Below are 21,599 nucleotides of genomic sequence, written 5' to 3' on the forward strand. Positions count from 1 at the left end.
ACCGATAACAACCCGTTAGCCCATTTGGAGAATGCCAAACTGGGGGCCCTAGAGCAGCGGTGGGTGGCTCGAATGGCCAAATTCAATTATAAGATCATCTACAAACGAGGAGCTGAAAACGTGCACGCCGACGTGCTCTCCAGAATCCGATACACCACCCCAGGAAGAAGTCGAGACGACGAATTAGAAGCAGACGAGATGCCGTTCGCCCTCACCACCGCCGCTCTTACAGTCAACACGCAAGAAGCGCCTCATCCGGGACTCCTAGGAGGGATGCTGGAACAGCCCCGCGACAAATGGATTCAGCAGCAACAGGAAGATACAGAAGTTGGACTCGTACGCCGATGGGTGGCCACCGGTAAATTGCCCACGGGCTCACAGAGACAGACTTTGACCCAAGATATGTTGCTGATGTTGCGCCAATGGGAAAAATTATTCAACAAAAAGGGACTTTTATATCGAAAAGCCATGTTACGAACCACGTCAGCTACGATATGGCAGGTGATCATGCCTGGAGCCCATCTCAACCAACTGGCCCAGGAAGCCCATGAGAAGGGGGCTCATTTTGGTGCTCAAAAGACTTTTCAATGGTTGCAGCAGATAGCTTACCACCCACGCTTGCACGCTGCTGTAGAAGAAGTTTGTCGAACCTGCCGCCCGTGCGAGCTCGCTAACCCCCCCCGCGCAACGAGCCCCGGTGCAAACTATTGTAACATCAGCCCCTCTGGAGCTTATTACGGTGGACTATCTGACCATAGGTCCTGCCTATCAGGGGTATGAACATTGTCTCGTTATGGTGGACCATTTCACCAAGTTCGCCGTGGTCACCCCCACTCGAGACCAGACAGCGGAGTCGGCCGCCTATGTGATTTGTAAAAACTTTATCCAAGTGTACGGCTGCCCGCAACGAATACATTCGGACCAAGGAGCATGCTTCCTAGGAAGAGTCATGGAAGAACTACATCATCTCTACGGTATAGATAAGTCTCAGACTACACCATACCACCCGCAGGTAAACGGAGCCTGCGAACGATTCAATCGGACACTAATCCAAATGCTGCGTACCCTGAAGAGCGACCGAAAGGTCCGCTGGCCTGAATACATCCCTGACCTGGTGTGGGTATATAATAACCGGGTGCACCGGGTGACTGGTTACACCCCCTACTCATTGCTGTTTGGACGGGAAGACAAAAGAATCACGGAAGTGGAGTTAAACCCGGAGGAACCTCTACCCTGGACTGGAGAATCCTCGTGGGTCTGAAACCACCTGCATCGGCTGCAGACTCTCCACCGAATCGTCCATACAAAGCTCCAGGATCTAGAACACCCGGGGGGAGCGCTGCCCCCACCAATTGACTTCCAGGCTGGGGATCGGGTACTCGTACTAGATCAACGCCCCCAAAACAAGTTAGAACCACGGTGGGGGAGAACCCATACCGAGTGTTGCGCCGGGTAAGCCCCAACGGCCTGTGTATGAAATACAATCGGAAAGAGACGGTGTCCCTCTCACTCGTACTGAGCACTGAAATATGTTGCGCCCCTGTGCGTCCACTGATCCCATGCGACCCGAGCCGATCACTCAGGTCCCTGACCCCCCGTCAACGGTCTGGGATCTGGATGACGAAGAGGACTTCCCAACCACTGTTATGATTGAGTTACCGAAGGAGGAAAAAACAAAAATACAAGCTAAGTCCAGAAAACCGGAGAGATTGGTAGCTATCGGATTGCAGACCCCTGATCCTATCCACAACAACTAACAGTAGCCATGGGGGGCTCCTACGATGCCCTAAACCCCTCGAACACAGCCGGAGAACTAAATAGGCCTAAAGATAGAAAGGGGAAATCTAAAGTGCCCCAGAGCAGACCCAAAAGCAATAGGCAGCCCCCAACATATAATGACGGTGAAGCAAGATGAAAACACTAACACAGATAGAAAGATAGGTTGAGCAAACGATGGGGCCCAAGCTAACTAAAAAGGACAGGATAGAAAAGCTGCTGTCTGCAATCCGTAAAAAACCCTACCAAAAAATGTCCCAACCGTCTGATAGGAAAAACAGGCCCTGAAGTCGCTAGGACTTCAAAAAGACTATATCAGCACTCAGTTAATTTCTGAAGACAGAGCAAGGAGACAAACTGATCAGAGACAAAAATGGAACTCAGCACACCCCCGACGGGATGGCTGAACTCCAAAAAACAAGGTAAACAAAACAAAACTAATAAGTTCAATAGCAGAGCAAAAACTTATCTTTGGGAAGCAGGAATCAGACTGGTCTCCAAGAATCCAGCAGAGAAATCACCAGCGATTGAGAAGGGTGTCGGCTGCCTTATATCCAGTCAGAATTTCCTGTTACCCAGTCATCATCTACCAGATCAGGTGTTTGGTAATCAGCCTCACTACCTTCCTTCACCAGAAGAGGGAGTTCATCAGACATAGACGGTGAAGGGGAAAATGAACTCACAACAGTACCTCCCCCTTGAGGAGGGGTCACCGAACCCTCATCCACACCACCAGGGCGATCAGGATGGGCCCGATGAAAGGCACGAACCAATCTTTCGGCATGAATATCGGATGCAGGGACCCAAGAATTATCCTCCTGGCCATAACCCTTCCATTTAACCAAATACTGGAGTCTCCGTCTAGCCAGGCAAGAATCCAGTATCTTCTCAACCTCATATTCCACATTACCTTCAACCAATACCGGGTCAGGAGGTGCCACCACAGGAACTACTGGCTCAACAAACCTCTTTAACAGAGACTTATGAAACACATTATGGATCTTAAATGTAACAGGAAGAGCAAATCGAAAAGAGACTGGATTAAGAATCTCCAAAATCTTGTAAGGTCCAATAAATCTAGGTTTAAACTTTGGAGAAGCCACCTTCATAGAGATATTCTTTGATGACAACCAAACCATATCACCCACCTTAAACTGGGGACCGATGGTCCTAGGCCAGTTGGAAAACCGCTGGGCCTTTTCCTGGGAGAGAGACAACTTATCCACCACTTGGTCCCAGATCTGGTGCATTCTCTCCACCACAGTGTCAACACCTGGGCAGGCAGAAGGCTGCACCTGCCCTGAAGAGAATCGAGGATGAAACCCAAAGTTACAAAAAAAAGGTGACATCAAAGTGGCAGAACTAGCTCTATTATTTAAAGCAAATTCGGCCAAGGGCAAAAATGAAACCCAATCATCCTGATCAGCAAAAATAAAACAACTCAAATTCGACTACAAAGTCTGGTTTGTTCTCTCCGTCTGCCCATTGGTCTGAGGATGAAACGCAGAGGAGAAGGACAACTGAATTCCCAGCTTGGAACAGAAAGTCCTCCAAAATCTAGACACAAACTGAACTCCTCTGTCAGATACAATGTTCTCAGGAATCCCATGCAAGCGAACCACCTGTTGCAAAAACAAGGGCACCAACTCTGAGGAAGATGGCAACTTAGGGAGTGGTACAAGATGGACCATCTTAGAGAATCTATCACAAATCACCCAAATAACAGTCATTCTCTGAGAGACAGGCACATCAGAGATAAAATCCATTGAAATATGGGTCCATGGCCTCCTGGGCACCGGCAAAGGCATCAACAACTCACTAGAGCGAGAACAAGGTATAGACCGAGAGCAAGTCTCACAGGACTGCACAAAATTCCTGACATCACGAGACAAGGCGGGCCACCAAAAAGACCGACTCACCAAATCTCTAGTACCAAAAATATCTGGATGACCAGCCAATGCAGAGCAATGAACTTCAAACATCACTCTCTTCCTCCACTGGTCAGGAACATACAATTTTCCAATGGGACAACGCTCAGGTTTGTCCTCCTGAAACTCTTCCAGAGCACGTCTCAAATCGGGCGAGATGGCAGAAAGGACTACCCCCTCACCTAAGATGGTAGCAGGCTTGGTCACAACAGGAGAATCAGCAAAGAAACTCCTAGAGAGGGCGTCTGCCTTGACATTCTTAGTGCCCGGAAGAAAAGAGACCACAAAATCAAAACGTGTGAAAAACAAGGCCCACCTAGCCTGTCTAGGATTCAAGCGTTTGGCCGACTCCAGGTAAATCAAATTCTTGTGGTCAGTAAGGACCACGACTTCATGTTTAGCTCCCTCCAACCAATGTCTCCACTCCTCAAATGCCCATTTCATGGCTAACAGTTCCCGATTCCCCACATCATAGTTACGTTCGGATGGGGAGAACTTTCGGGAAAAGAAAGCACAGGGATTCATTTTAGATGTTACAGGATCTTTTTGAGACAAAACAGCTCCTGCACCTATCTCAGAAGCGTCCACCTCTACCTGAAACGGGAGTGAGACATCAGGTTGCCGCAAAACCGGAGCAGAAGTGAACCTTCGCTTCAGCTCCTGAAAGGAAGAAACAGCCTCCGGAGACCAATTCAGCACATCAGCACCCTTCTTAGTCAAATGAGTCAATGGTTTGGCAATACCAGAAAAATTAGCTATAAATTTACAATAAAAATTAGCAAAACCCAAAAACTTCTGGAGGGCCTTCAAAGAAGTGGGCTGAACCCAATCATAAATGGCCTGTACCTTGGCCGGGTCCATTTCAATAGTTGACGGAGACAAAATAAATCCCAAAAATGAAATCCTCTGTACACCAAAAAGGCATTTCGATCCCTTGACATACAGGGAATTCTCCCTCAAAATCCGGAACACAGTCCGAACATGTTTCACCTGAGAGTCCCAATCCTTGGAAAAGATCAAAATATCATCCAGATAGATGATCAAAAATGTATCCACCAAGTCTCGGAAAATATCATTCATGAAGCACTGGAAGACAGAAGGGGCATTAGTGAGCCCAAAAGGCATCACCAGGTACTCAAAATGTCCCTCCGGAGTATTAAACGCCGTCTTCCATTCATCCCCATGCTTAATGCGAATAAGATTATACGCCCCCCTGAGGTCAAGCTTTGTAAACCAGCAAGCACCTTTAACTCTGGAGAATAGATCAGAAATCAGGGGTAACGGATACTGATATTTAACAGTAACTTTGTTGAGGGAACGATAGTCAATACAAGGCCTTAATGAACCATCTATCTTGGCCACGAAAAAAAACCCAGCACCTAAGGGTGAAGAGGATGGTCTAATATGACCCTTCTCCAACGACTCCTTAATATAGGATCGCATAGCCTCGTGCTCGGGTACAGATAAATTGAAAAGTCGACCCTTGGGAAATTTACACTCAGGGCTCAGCTCAATTGCACAGTCATAACTCCTATGAGGAGGCAAAGACGCAGACTCACTCTCACTAAATACTTCATAATAATCAGCCAAATAGTCAGGAACATCATGCGACTGGGGAGAGGTGGAGAAAACATGAGCATCACTAAGGGCACCCCGACAACCCCAACTCACCACAGACACAGATTTCCAATCCAAAACTGGATTATGGATTTGCAACCAGGGAAACCCCAGAACAATGGTATCATGCAAATTATGCAACACCAAAAATCTGCAATTCTCTTGATGGTCTGGGGCGACCCGCATTACCACCTGGGTCCAAAACTGAGGTTTATTCTTTGCCAAAGGAGTAGCAACAATACCCCTCAAAGGGATAGGCGTCTGCAGAGGTGCCATAGGAAATCCACAACGTTTAGCAAAATCCAAGTCCATCAGGTTCAGAGCTGCTCCCGAATCCACAAAAGCCTTAGCGGAAAATGTGGACAGGGAGCAGATCAGAGTAATTGCCAGAAGAAACTTAGGTTGAACACCACCCACAGCAAATGTGTGTGCAAAACGTTTCTCTCGTTCAGGGCAGACAGAAATAATATGCGAGGCATCACCACAGAAGAAACACAGCTTATTATGCCTTCTGAACTCCTGACGTTGCGCCCTAGGCAAAACTCTATCACATTGCATAGGTTCAGACATTTGTTCAACAGGTGGCAACACCTCTCGTGCAGTTTTGCGTTCATGCAAACGCCGATCAACCTGAATGGCTAATGACATAGAATCGTCAAGCCCAGAGGGAACCAGAAATCCCACCATAGTATCTTTTACGGTTTCTGACAAACCCTTCTGAAAGAGAGCTGCCAAGGCACCATCATTACAAGTGGTGAGGACCGCCCACTTTCGGGAATTTTTGACAGTACAGTTCGGCAGAATCTTGACCCTGGCTCAATGCCAACAGGGTCTTTTCAGCTTGATCAATCGCATTAGGTTCATCATACAACAACCCCAAGGCCTGAAAAAATACATCCACATTAGTTAGAATAGGATCATCTGGTACTAAAGAAAACGCCCAATCCTGGGGATCGCCGCGCAGCAAGGAGATGACAATTTTAACCTGCTGCGCAGAGCTCCCCGATGAGTTAGGCTTCAAGGCAAGAAATAATTTACAATTATTCTTAAAATTACAAAATTTAGACCGATCCCCAAAAAACACATCAGGAGTGGGGATTTTTGGTTCAGCAGCGTGTGAATGAGCAAGATAGGCGGAAATTCCTCGCACCTCAGCAGCAAGCTGCTCCACACGATCAGACAATTGCTTCATCTCTATTGAGAAAGAAAAAAAAAAAAAAATTCCCCCTACGGCCTCAGAGACATAGAGGAAAAAATATACACACACAAAAAAAAAAAAAAATTCTGACAAACTCCTTTTTTTTTTTACAATTCTTTCCTGCTATTGAGTACCCTAGGATCTGCGGTATGGCTGGTGATTCTGTTATGATTGAGTCACTGAAGGAGGAAAAAACAAAAATACAAGCTAAGTCCAGAAAACCGGAGAGGTTGGTAGCTATCGGATTGCAGACCCCTGATCCTATCCACAACAACTAACAGTAGCCGTGGGGGGCTCCTACGATCCCTAGACCCCTCGAACACAGCCGGAGAAAAGAAAGAAAGGGGAAATCTAAACTGCCCCAGAGCAGACCCAAAAGCAATAGGCAGCCCCCAACATATAATGACGGTGAAGCAAGATGAAAACACTAACACAGATAGAAAGATAGGTTGAGCAAACGATGGGGCCCAAGCTAACTAAAAAGGATAGGATAGAAAAGCTGCTGTCTGCAATCCGTAAAAAACCCTACCAAAAAATGTCCCAACCGTCTGATAGGTAAAACAGGCCCTGAAGTCGCTAGGACTTCAAAAAGACTATATCAGCACTCAGGTAATTTCTGAAGACAGAGCAAAGAGACAAACTGATCAGAGACAAAAATGGAACTCAGCACACCCCCGACCGGGGATGGCTGAACTCCATAAAACAAGGTAAACAAAACAAAACTAATAAGTTCAAAAGCAGAGCAAAAACTTATCTTTGGGAAGCAGGAATCAGACTGGTCTCCAAGAATCCAGCAGAGAAATCACCAGCGACTGAGAAGGGCGTTGGCTGCCTTATATCCAATCAGAATTTCCTGTTACCCAGTCATCATCTACCAGATCAGGTGTTTGGTAATTAGCCTCACTACCTTCCTTCACCAGAAGAGGGAGTTCATCAGACATCGACAGTGAAGGGGAAAATGAACTCACAACACACCACCATCTACCACCCCAGAAAGCTCCACCCCGGTCGAACTTAGACGCTCAGAGCGGTCAACAGCTGGCAAACCCCCTGAACGTTACGAACAGGACCAGTTCGTATGGCGACAAGAAATGTCGTCTCCAAAGACTAACTCGAATCTACTAAAGCCCTCGCCCGAGGACTGGCGAGCATACAGGGTGGGGGAGTGTGGGAGAGAGGGTCCCCGTCGAATGTCCGGGTCGGAACCAAGGGGACCGTCACCTGGGTTACAGGGGAAACTGTTTCCGGGTGACAGAGTTCGGGGACGGACCGTTGTGACAGACAGATGGGCTGGGGGAGGGACCAGTATAAAGGAGGCGGGGAATTCCCGGGACGATGAGTCAGCGGAACGAGACAGAAGGAGCAGGAGATCGTGGGAGCGACTGAGAGACAGAGCGACTCACCAGAGCCAGGAAGGAGGCCAGAGACAGGAGAGACGCTTCCCCTGGACATCAGTGGGACGGCGCAGAGACGACCGTCCGAGAACCGCTGCCCCGCGTCGACCAGCGGCCGCCGCCTTCTTCCGGTCATTCGCGGCTGCGGCCTGCCTGCGGCCACCAGCGGCCGCTGCCGCCTCGCTCCTGCCCGCGGCTGCGGCCTGCCCACGGACACCAGCGGCCTTTGCCGCCTCACTCCAACCCGTTGCCCGCAGCCGCTCTGCCCTCACCCGTGGTCGCGGCAAGCCCAGTGCCGTTGGCAGCCACCACTGTCCCGCTCCGGTCCGCAGCAGGGGCCGAGCCTCTGCTTGCGGCGGATTCCCCGTCGCAGCCATTAGCTGCGCAGGTGGCCTATCCTTCGCCACCCCACATCGCTGCCGCTTGCCCCAGTCCGGGGGCTGCGGCTCATCTGTCCAAGGTCTCCGCCGGGGCCTGTGAGGTTCCAGTGTAATCGGAGCGCCCGAAGACTCCGTTAACGCCTCAGCAACTGGGCCCAGCGACTACTACGTCGGATGACCACCATCCCGAACGGCGAGGGACGTCTGGACAGCTAAGTTGACTATATAATTAAGGACCCATAGTCGACCATACCGCGGCCCTATAGTGACCGGCTAGTGCCGGACGTAGTCGTGTTCTACCCGTTTGTGTTTGCGTGTTTAGAGCCCCTGCGAGGGCAATCCGTGTTACCCCTTTTTGTTGATCAGGATCTTGACTGAGGAAAGTTCCCTCTAGTCCTATAAACGTTATTGTAGAAAGCACCAAATTGTCTCGCGACTCGTCACTGCATCCTGCGTACCTGCAAGCACCACACCCTGCCAATCAGCTGTTCCAGGTGTTGTCGGCGACCAGAACTACTCAGTTATGGAACAGCACAGCTGTGTCAACTCTATCATGGCAGCAGCTGGATACTGCACATCGACCCACTATTCAAATCAATAGGGAGTGGATGTACAGTACCTGACCCCCGCATCCGTTATTCCATAAATAGAGCTGTGTTGTTCAGCGCCGTAACTGAAAAAAAAAACTGACCAAAGCTGAATTCACAGATACATGGCTCAGTACTTAAGAATGTCCTCCATGCTGCTGATGTTTCTAAAGTAAGCATGTTCTACATAGGGACAGGAGAGGAGAAATCCTTTATGTCTGTGTGTGCTGTGCATGGGAAACATGAAAGCAGCTAGTCTACACCACCAGCTCAGAGACAACTGAAAATTAGATAATAATATTTATATTTAGAGGGGTATTTAGCCTCTAAATGTTGCTCTGATGAAAAAATAATTGGAATCACAATTTTTTTTACCTGATTTAGAATATGATGGATCTCTTTTTATTTTCTCATAACATTTGAATTGCGAATTCATAATTTTTTCCCTTGCTCTGGCATCTTCATGTGCTAGCGGCATCAGTGTAGGATCAGCATAGTTTACTGTAGACCCATAACCTGGAACCATTCTCTGCGTAGAAAGAAAGAAGATTAATGTAAGAGCATGGAAAAAAAAGAGGTAAAGGAGTCAAAACCTGAAAAATTATTGCCGTACTATGGAAAGATAGATAGATAGATAGATAGATAATCGATAAATAGATATATGATAAATAGATACAGCTCTGTGAAAAAGTGTTTGCCCTGTCTTGATTTCCTATTCTTTTGCATGTTTGTCACACTAAAATGTTTCAGGTCACCAAACAAATTTAATTATTAGACAAAGATAACACAAGTAATCACAAAGTGAAGTTTTTAAATCAGGGTGTTTATTATTAAGGGACAATGAAATCCAAACCTACAGGGCCCTGTGTGAAAAATGTATTGTTCCCCATCCATAAAACATAAATTAACTGTGGTTTATCATATCTTTGGGAAGCTGAGTTCAAACTCCCTAGCCACACCCAGGCCTGATTACTGCCACACCTATTCTCAATGCTCAAGAAATCACTTACATAGGACCTGCCTGACAAAGTAGTCCACAATGCCCTCAAATGCTAGACATCATGCCCAGAGCCAAAGAAATTCTGTAACAACTGAGAAACAAAGAAATTGAGATTTATCAGGCTGGAAAAGGTTATAAAGCAATTTCTAAAGCGTTGGGACTCCAGCAAATCACAGTGAGAGCCATTATCCACAAATGGCAAAAATATGGAACAGTGGTGAACCTTCCCAGGAGTGGTCGACCGACCAACATTACCCCAAGAGCACCGTGACAACTCATCCAAGAGATCACAAAAGACCCCACAATAACATCCAAAGAACTGCAGGCTTCACTTGCCTCAGTGTTCATGACTCTACAATAAGAAAAAGACTGGGCAAAAATGGCCTGCATGGAAGAGTACCAAGACGAACACCACTGCTGAGCAATAAGAACATAAAGACTAATCTCAGTTTTGCCATAAAACATCTTGATAATTCCCAAGACTTTTGGGAGAATACTCTGTGGACTGACAAGATAAAAGTTTTACTTTTTGGAAGGTATAAGTATGTCCCATTACATCTGGCATAACACAGCATTTCAGAAAAGGAACATCATACCAACAGTAAGATATGGTGGTGGTAGTGTGATGGTCTGGAGCTGTTTTGCTGCTTCAGGACCTGGAAGACTTGCCGTGATAAATGGAACCATAAATTCTGCTGTCTACCAAAAATTCCTGAAGGAAAATGTACGGTCATCTGTTCGTGATCTCAATCTGTAGAGCGCTTGTGATTTGTCAACATTTTCAAACGGTGGATGTACCTACATCAATAAAAAATTTTCTATTTTTTTTTGCATCTGAATTGGGTGTGCCAAATCTATTTTTACATAATGATCCAAAAACACACCAGTAAGCCCACCTCTGAATGGCTTAAGAAAAACAAAATTAAGACTTTGGAGTGGCCTAGTCAAAGTCCCGACCTTAATCCGATTGAGATGCTGTGGCATTACCTTAAAAAGACGGTTCATGCTCGGAAACCCTCCAATGTGGCTGAATTACAACAATTCTGCAAAGATGAGCGGCCAAAATTCCTCTAGAGCGTTGTAAAAGACTCATAGCCAGTTATCACAAACGCTTGATTACAGATGTTACTGCTAAGGGTGGACCAACCAGTTTAGGTTTAGGGGGCAACCACTTTTTCACACATGGCCCTGTAGGTTTGGATTTCTTTTTCCCTTAATAATAAAGACCTTCATTTATAAACTGCATTTTGTGATTACTTGTGTTATCTTTGCCTAATATTTACATTTGTTTGGTGATCTGAAACATTTACATGTGACCAACACTCAAAATAAGAAGAGATTAGGGAAGGGTTATAACTGTTTTTCACACGACTCTAGATAGAGACAGTAATAAATAGATGGATACAGTGATAGATAGATAGATAGATAGATAGATAGATAGATAGATAGAAGCAAAAAATGGGAAGCAGCACTCCAATAGTTACCAATGGTTATGGTGGACTTTATTTGGCTCACATGGCATGACAACATTTCTGCTTATGTGGGCCAAATAAAGTCCACCATAACCATTGGTAACTATTGGAGTGCTGCTTCCCATTTTTTGCTTCTATATGTTTGACAAATGTACGGATAATTTGCTGGGGAGGCCCGTGCACCCACTGATCTAATGGTGCGCTGTTCCATTTTTTCTAAAAACAGATGTTAGATAGATATATAGATAATAGATAGATATTGTAGATAATAGATAGATGATAGATAGATAGATAATCTATTATATACTTACCTAAAATTGTCCGTTGTCCACTTCCGCCTGGACGTCCTTGAATCCCACAATCCACCGTGCTGCATCGGAAGTACGCCGACCGCCATATTTGAATACCCAAGTGATGGGTATACCAATATGGCACCCGCTGGTGGTACGAGACCCTTACGCAGTACCACCAGTGGGACACTGCCGGGACACCCACGCCGGACCCCCTCACCGCCGCCAGGACTCGCTGCCGCTTGACTACACGCGCCGGTCCCGCCGCTGCCTGCCCACCCACCTCCGTGCAGTCACAGCCGTCAGGAAAGACCGTGGCGCCGCACCCCATCTCCAGCACAGGCCGCAAACCACCATCTTTCCTTCTGGCTGTGACTGCACGGAGGAGGGTGGGCAGGCAGCGGTGGGACACACACCCCACACACACACACACTGCCCCACCTCTAGTAGATAGAAAAATAGATAAAAGATAAAATAATCAGCATTTGCTGATCGTTGGTCAGTGACCGGCAGGGGCAGATGATTCTGCGCTGCGATACATGAATCAGTGTATATACGATATATACTGTAACATTTTTGATGAATTAGCACTGGAGTTTCTGTATATATTATTGCACATCGTGTGATGATTGTATATGAACTGCACAAGAATAAATTATGCTGTTTTTATGTAGTTATGCACCAATTATGTCTATTTAATGCTGATGAGACGTTACCTATAAATCTTGTTTATTCACCAGACTCGCTACTTGAAAAAGACTCAGTTACTTAAAAGGGACGAAACATCACACACAGCACAAAGCATGGGAGACTGGGCGAATAAATCACTATTTATTTTACTACCTTCTTGGCGTGCTGCTCTTGTTTTGCACACTGGTGGATGGGCACATGGTTGGCATCCTAAGGCTACATCTAGTATAGTGCTGCTTTTTTCTTTCCTTAGATACAAAGATAGATATACTGTCCACTGGAGGGATAGATAGATGAAAAAGGGACAAAATGAGATCCGCACCAGCTAACCGATGAGTGGTTACACGGCTTCCCAGGCAAAGCCCAATCCTATCTATAATAATAAATGCCCTAAGCAGCTTCCGGTTGTAACAACTTCCGTCCAGTTGTAACCGGTGACGTCACCACACACACACACACGCACATGTTAACCCTCAACACACCACACCGCCTCAACACACACTCCTCTCACCTCCACTCACCTCCACTCACGTCCACTCACTCTTTCACTCCACATACGTTCCTTTCTCTCACTCCGTTTCTCATACTCACACCGTCATCGTCGCTGCCCCGACATCTTCCTCCGCCGCCGCGATCCTGGATCCAGACGTTCTCCAGGCCGCCGACATGTTCTTGCGGCGACGCCATCTTGGATTTCGTGAAATCCCGCGATAGTCAAGATGGCGTCGCCGGAAGAACATGTCGCCGGCGTGGACGACTCGGGATCCAAAAAGATGGCGTCGGCGAAATCTCGCGAGATTACGCCGACGCCATTTTGGATCCCGATGTCGTCCACGCTGGCGACATGTTCTTGCGGCGACGCCATTTTGGATCGGCGAAATCCCGCGATAGTCAAGATGGCGTCGCCGCAAGAACATGTCGCCGGCGAGGACGACGTCGGGATCCAAAATGGCGTCGGCGAAAACTCGCGAGATTTCGCCGACGCCATTTTGGATCCCGACGTCGTCCACGCCGGCGACATGTTCTTCCGGCGACGCCATTTTGACTATCGCAGGATTTCACGATACTCAAGATGGCGTCGCCGCAAGAACATGTCGCCGGCATGGACAACGTCTGGATCCAGGATGGCGCCGGCGGAAGAAGATGTCGGGGATCGTGGAGCAGCGGCGATGACGGCGTGAGTATGAGAGACGGAGTGAGAGAAGGGGTCGTATGTGGAGTGAAAGAGTGAGTGGAGAATGGTGAAAGGTGAGAGGAGTGTGTGTTGAGGAGTGTGTGTGTTGAGGGTTAACATGGCAAGAGGTGTGATGCTATTGCATCCTCCCGATGCGATAGCATCGGGCCATAATCTAGTACTTTAGATATGTATAAAAAATGTTTTTTTGCAGCACTACAATTCTAAATAAAATGATGCCGTTTATTCCCCCAACGTGGGAACCTTTCGGTCCAGGCGTGAACTGTTTTCAAGCCTCAGATGTGTGATGTTATAGCCTCAGGCCCCTGATGAAGCCTTCTTAGGTGAAACTTGCTGGGAAGGGTAGGAGTTACTCTTAACTAGCGTCAGTAGTTTTTGTATATCCTACCAGTCATACTTACCCTCATGGTGCTATACAAATTCAAGGACCGCAGCCATGATTTAGGTAGGACAATATAGCCTTAATAATATTATTATTTTTTGTGCTTTGCTTATATAGTGCTAGCATACTCCGCAGCACTTTACACACATTATCGTCACTGTCCCCGATGGGGCTCACAATCTGTATTCCCTATCAGTATGTCTTTGAAATGTGGGAGGAAACCGGAGAACCTGGAGGAAACCCATGCAAACACGGGGAGAACATACAAACTCCTTGCAGATGAATATGATTAAAACTAATAGCCGATAGGGTACGGAACCCTAAATACAGAAATCCAATACAAGACAGAAATAATACAAGGCCACTTTAGTGTTTTTAAAATAGCTTAGGCCACTTTTTATTAAACTAAGTAAAAGTCACATTTTAATTACAATCCCTTAAATAGGGGTTATTTACCCTCTGGGTAATTTGTTAAGTTGTTCTAAATCAGGGATGTCAGATTCAAACACACAGAGGTCAAAATTAACAACTTGGACAAAGTCGTGGGCCGACCTTGATATTAAAAAAATGTGTTCAATGGAGGAAGTTTTTCCTTATCATTAAATATGGAAACAAACGTAAAGGTGTTGTCCAACATACACAATACATTTTAATTAACAAATCTTAAGAGACAAATCACATGACCGGAGCACTGGGTATTTCCTCGCGGGCAGGGGCTTACTTAGAAACCATGGGGTCCATAGTAGATTGGGACCCTTCCTCCAAAAAGAAACAAATCTTAATATTCGGTTTGGTCACAGAAGAGCATATCTCACAACTGTGCAGCCCTTGCAAAGTAATGTTCCTCTTATTGAAGCCGCTAGATTGCCCTTTCATTGCCCACATAAAGTAAGATGGCAACAAAAGTGCCCCCCAAGAACAGAATGATACTCACATAGTAAATTCCTCCACAGTACTCTCCACACGCACGATATGATGACTCGTCCTTCAACTGACCTGGCAAAGTGTGGCGACCCCCAACACAGTATGATGCCCCAACCGTGATCCCCATACAACGTTCCACATAGTATAATGGCCCCACACAGTCCTCCATACAGAATAATGCTCCCACACAGTCCTCCATACAGAATAATGCTCCCACATAGTCCTCCATACAGAATATTGCTCCCACATAGTCCTCCATACAGAATAATGCTCCCACATAGTCCTCCATACAGAATATTGCTCCCACATAGTCCTCCATACAGAATAATGCTCCCACATAGTCCTTCATACAGAATAATGCTCCCACAAAGTCCTCCATACAGAATAATGCTCCCACATAGTCCTTCATACAGAATAATGCTCCCACATAGTCCTCCATACAGAATAATGCTCCCACATAGTCCTCCATACAGAATAATGCTCCCACAAAGTGCTCCATACAGAATAATTCTCCCACATAGTCCTCCATACAGAATAATGCTCCCACAAAGTCCTCCATACAGAATAATGCTCCCACATAGTCCTCCATACAGAATAATGCTCCCACAAAGTGCTCCATACAGAATAATGCTCCCACATAGTCCTCCATACAGTATAATGGCCCTACATAGTCCTTCATACAGAATAATGCTCCCACATAGTCCTCCATACAGAATAATGCTGCCACAAAGTCCTCCATACAGAATAATGCTGCCACAAAGTCCTCCATACAGAATAATGCTCCCACATAGTCCTCCATACAGAATAATGCTCCCACATAGTCCTCCATACAGAATATTGCTCCCACATAGTCCTCTATACAGAATAATGCTCCCACATAGTCCTTCATACAGAATAATGCTCCCACATAGTCCTCCATACAGAATAATGCTCCCATATAGTCCTACACACAGAATAATGTTCCCACATAGTCCACCATACAGAATATTGCTCCCACATAGTCCTCCATACAGAATAATGCTGCCACAAAGTCCTCCATACAGAATAATGCTCCCACATAGTCCTCCATACAGAATAATGCTCCCACATAGTCCTCCATACAGAATATTGCTCCCACATAGTCCTCTATACAGAATAATGCTCCCACATAGTCCTTCATACAGAATAATGCTCCCACATAGTCCTCCATACAGAATATTGCTCCCACATAGTCCTCCATACAGAATATTGCTCCCACATAGTCTTCCATACAGAATAATGCTCCCACATAGTCCTCCATACAGAATAATGCTCCCACATAGTCCTACATACAGAATAATGTTCCCACACAGTCCTCCATACAGAATAATGCTCCCACACAGTCCTCCATACAGAATAATGCTCCCACACAGTCCTCCATACAGAATAACACTCTCACATAGTCCTCCATACAGTATAATGCTCCCACATAGTCCTTCATACAGAATAACGCTCCCACATAGTCCTTCATACAGAATAATTAATGCTCCCACATAGTCCTCCATACAGAATAATGCTCCCACAAAGTCCTCCATACAGAATAATGCTCCCACATAGTCCTTCATACAGAATAATGCTCCCACATAGTCCTCCATACAGAATAATGCGCCCACAAAGTCCTCCATACAGAATAATGCTCCCACATAGTCCTCCATACAGAATAATGCTCCCACAAAGTCCTCCATACAGAATAATGCTGCCACAAAGTCCACCATACAGAATAATGCTCCCACATAGTCCTCCATACAGAATAATGCTCCCACATAGTCCTCCATACAGAATATTGCTCCCACATAATCCTCCATACAGAATAATGCTCCCACAAAGTCCTCCATACAGAATAATGCTCCCACATAGTCCTCCATACAGAATAATGCTCTCACATAGTCCTCCATACAGAATAATGCTCCCATATAGTCCTCCATACAGAATAATGGCCCCACATAGTCCTCCATAAAGTATAATGGGCCCACATAGTCATCCATACAGAATAATGGCCTCATATAGTCCTCCATACAGTATAATGGCCCCACATAGTCCTCCATACAGAATAATGCTCCCACATAGTCCTGCATACAGTATAATGCTCCCACATAGTCCTCCATACAGAATAATGGCCCCATATAGTCCTCCATACAGAATAATGTTCCCACATAGTCCTCCATACAGATTAATGGCCCCCATATAGTCCTCCATATAGTATAATGGCCCCACATAGTCCTCCATACAGAATTATGCTCCCACATAGTCCTCCATACAGAATAATGCTCCCACATAGTCCTCCATACAGAATAATGGCCCCATATAGTCCTCCATACAGTATAATGGCCCCACATAGTCCTCCATACAGAATAATGCTCCCACATAGTCCTCCATACAGAATAATGCTCCCACATAGTCCTCCATACAGTATAATGGCCCCACAAAGTGCTCCATGCAGAATAATGCTCCCACAAAGTCCTCCATGCAGAATAATGGGTCGCATATAGACCTCCATATGATGTTGTGGGGCAATTATAATCACCCTGCTGACCATATTTAGAGATAGATAATAGATAGATAGATAATAGATGATAGATATATAATAGATAGATAGATATATAATAGATAGATAGATAGATGGATGGACAGATAGATGGATGGATGGATAGATAATAGATGGATGGATAGATAATAGATGGATGGATAGTTAGATAATAGATATATAATAGACAGACAGATAGATAGATAATAGATTCAAAGATAGATAGATAGATAATAGATAAATACAAACATAGATAGTTAGATGATAGATGGATGGATAGAGAATAGATAGATAGATAGATAGATAGATAGATAGATAGATAGATGGATAGGTAGATAGATAGATGGATAGATAGATAGATGGATAAATAGATAGACAGACAGATACTGTGTGAGTATGGTGGACTCCGTGAAGACATAATGAAATCCTGTACTTATCAACCAAGGAGATTTATGGATTTGGAGCGGAGTTACCTTTAAAGTAAAAGACCGCGTCTATTTTTTACGCTCTATTGATTTTATTTCTTGTTCTCCAAACTCATTCTCATACATTTCCTGAACTTGTTGCTTCGCATTTGTGTGGATCTCGTCTCGGCCTCAGGAGAAAAAGTATAAAGGCTTCAAGGAAAAACCTGTCAGTCTGTGAATGGCAGGAGCTTCCCGAGGACAATTTCACGGTTTCTTGCCATCTGCTCTGTTAGGACACAGCCTGTCATGTATCTGACCTACGTCTTGTCCTAGGCCTGTGACGTGCGGGGGGGCTTGTTGGTTTGGGAGTTGACATTTATCTTCGATGAGAGGGATTTCGGGGAAATGTACTTACAATTTGGCACAATTATAGCCTGAACTATCAGATAATTACAAATAATCGTTCTGTGCTCCGATTCACGTACATTGTCCGTAAATAAGAAGAACATCTGGAACATTGTGAAGAACCTGCGCTTCATTCACAGACACGTTCGTGTAATTTTACATTTATGTTTTGCAAAAATTCATATTTGGGCTGAAAAATCCGACCCAAAGAAAAGCGAGGACTCACGTCGGTAATCTATTCCGTTAGTCTGCTCCTAAAACGTAATGTCTCAATGGACACGTAAGCAGAGGATTACCAGGAGGGACTGGAAAAACAAGACGAGGCAGGTTACAACAGCCAGACCAGGTGTAGGACAGAGCACAACATGGTGACCAGGTGAGCGGGTTGTATCCATTTATATAACTGTTGTAACAAGTAACTTATTCTGTCTGTTCCTAAAACGGAATGTCTCAATGGACACATAAGCAGAGGATTACCAGGAGGGACTGGAAAAACAAGACGAGGCAGGTTACAACAGCCAGACCAGGTGTAGGACAGAGCACAACATGGTGAGTGGGCTGTATCCATTTATATAACTTTTGTAACAAGTAACTTATTCTGTCTGTTCCTAAAACGGAATGTCTCAATGGACACATAAGCAGAGGATTACCAGGAGGGACTCGAAAAACAAGACGAGGCAGGTTCCAACAGCCAGACCTGGTGTAGGACAGAGCACAACATGGTGACCAGGTGAGTGGGCTGTATCCATTTATATAACTGTTGTAACAAGTAACTTATTCTGTCTGTTCCTAAAACGGAATGTCTCAATGGACACGTAAGCAGAGGATTACCAGGAGGGACTGGAAAAACAAGACGAGGCAGGTTACAACAGCCAGACCAGGTGTAGGACAGAGCACAACATGGTGACCAGGTGAGTGGGTTGTATCCATTTATATAACTGTTGTAACAAGTAACTTATTCTGTCTGTTCCTAAAACGGAATGTCTCAATGGACACATAAGCAGAGGATTTCCAGGAGGCACTGGAAAAACAAGACGAGGCAGGTTCCAACAGCCAAACCTGGTGTAGGACAGAGCACAACATGGTGACCAGGTGAGTGGGTTGTATCCATTTATATAACTGTTGTAACAAGTAACTTATTCTGTCTGTTCCTAAAACGGAATGTCTCAATGGACACATAAGCAGAGGATTTCCAGGAGGCACTGGAAAAACAAGATGAGGCAGGTTCCAACAGCCAGACCAGGTGTAGGACAGAGCACAACATGGTGACCAGGTGAGTGGGTTGTATCCATTTATATAACTGTTGTAACAAGTAACTTATTCTGTCTGTTCCTAAAACGGAATGTCTCAATGGACACATAAGCAGAGGATTTCCAGGAGGCACTGGAAAAACAAGATGAGGCAGGTTCCAACAGCCAGACCTGGTGTAGGACAGAGCACAACATAGTGACCAGGTGAGCGGTCAGGATCCGACAGACCAAAGAAAGAGACAGCTGGCCCCAATTTGCCAAAAATAAGATACCATATATTTCATCCAATCCAAGTTAGGTTACAAAGTGTCACTCTATTAATATGAGTGACCACAAAGTGCAGCTGCCCACAGATGAGCTGAGAAATTAAGATCTGGATATGTCGCTCAGCGAACATTATCTTTTCCGTGTGACGCATAATCATCAAGGCTAATAGCAGCTTATCATTAGGCATGAGATTTATAATAATATCTGCTGAGACTTTGATAGCAATTTCTCCTGGCTGACAGTCACCTTAGGGAAATTTAATAAGGGACAGTCTCTCATTAGATGTGTACTTGTACTTTTCTTATCTAGCTTTATAAGAAGTAAAAAACTTATCATACTTTTTTTTTTCTAAACATTGTGGCTAATTGACAATATGCTCCTCTATATGGCTGTACAATGGTATATAGTATATGAGAGCCTTTCTCCTGCCTGGATGTACACACAGAGCACTACAGCATACCCGTTGGTTCAGTTACAGTGGGGCAAAAAAGTATTTAGTCATTCAGCAATAGTGCAAGTTCCACCACTTAAAAAGATGAGAGGCGTCTGTAATTTACATCATAGGTAGACCTCAACTATGGGAGACAAACTGAGAAAAAAAAATCCAGAAAATCACATTGTCTGGTTTTTTTTCATTTTATTTGCATATTATGGTGGAAAATAAGTATTTGGTCAGAAACAAGCAATCAAGATTTCTGGCTCTCACAGACCTGTAACTTCTTCTTTAAGAGTCTCCTCTTTCCTCCACTCATTACCTGTAGTAATGGCACCTGTTTAAACTTGTTATCAGTATAAAAAAACACCTGTGGACACCCTCAAACAGTCTGACTCCAAACTCCACTATGGTGAAGACCAAAGAGCTGTCAAAGGACACCAGAAACAAAATTGTAGCCCTGCACCAGGCTGGGAAGACTGAATCTGCAATAGCCAACCAGCTTGGAGTGAAGAAATCAACTGTGGGAGCAATAATTAGAAAATGGAAGACATACAAGACCACTGATAATCTCCCTCGATCTGGTGCTCCACGCAAAATCCCACCCCGTGGGGTCAGAATGATCACAAGAACGGTGAGCAAAAATCCCAGAACCACGCGGGGGGACCTAGTGAATGAACTGCAGAGAGCTGGGACCAATGTAACAAGGCCTACCATAAGTAACACACTACGCCACCATGGACTCAGATCCTGCAGTGCCAGACGTGTCCCACTGCTTAAGCCTGTACATGTCCGGGCCCGTCTGAAGTTTGCTAGAGAGCATTTGGATGATCCAGAGGAGTTTTGGGAGAATGTCCTATGGTCTGATGAAACCAAACTGGAACGGTTTGGTAGAAACACAACTTGTCGTGTTTGGAGGAAAAAGAATACTGAGTTGCATCCATCAAACACCATACCTACTGTAAAGCATGGTGGTGGAAACATCATGCTTTGGGGCTGTTTCTCTGCAAAGGGGCCAGGACGACTGATCCGGGTACATGAAAGAATGAATGGGGCCATGTATCGTGAGATTTTGAGTGCAAACCTCCTTCCATCAGCAAGGGCATTGAAGATGAAACGTGGCTGGGTCTTTCAACATGACAATGATCCAAAGCACACCGCCAGGGCAACGAAGGAGTGGCTTCGTAAGAAGCATTTCAAGGTCCTGGAGTGGCCTAGCCAGTCTCCAGATCTCAACCCTATAGAAAACCTTTGGAGGGAGTTGAAAGTCCGTGTTGCCAAGCGAAAAGCCAAAAACATCACTGCTCTAGAGGAGATCTGCATGGAGGAATGGGCCAACATACCAACAACAGTGTGTGGCAACCTTGTGAAGACCTACAGAAAACGTTTGACCTCTGTCATTGCCAACAAAGGATATATCACAAAGTATTGAGATGAAATTTTGTTTCTGACCAAATACTTA

The 21,599-nt window shown here is 45.3% G+C and overlaps 1 protein-coding gene across 1 annotated transcript in view; it reads right to left on the reverse strand.

Annotated features, from left to right (window-relative positions):
* The window catches only part of CALCR (calcitonin receptor), a 287,061-nt gene that overhangs the window by 93,363 nt on the left and 172,099 nt on the right, over window positions 1-21,599 (reverse strand). The window contains exon 3 of the mRNA XM_073582041.1: window positions 9,256-9,409. Coding sequence (XP_073438142.1) covers window positions 9,256-9,409 — 154 coding nt within the window. The remainder of the gene's footprint in view (window positions 1-9,255; window positions 9,410-21,599) is intronic.

Source organism: Dendrobates tinctorius, unplaced genomic scaffold (genome assembly GCF_039654945.1).
Source record: "Dendrobates tinctorius isolate UK_male_01 unplaced genomic scaffold, ASM3965494v1 ptg000070l, whole genome shotgun sequence".
Classification (NCBI taxonomy): Eukaryota; Metazoa; Chordata; class Amphibia; order Anura; family Dendrobatidae; genus Dendrobates; species Dendrobates tinctorius.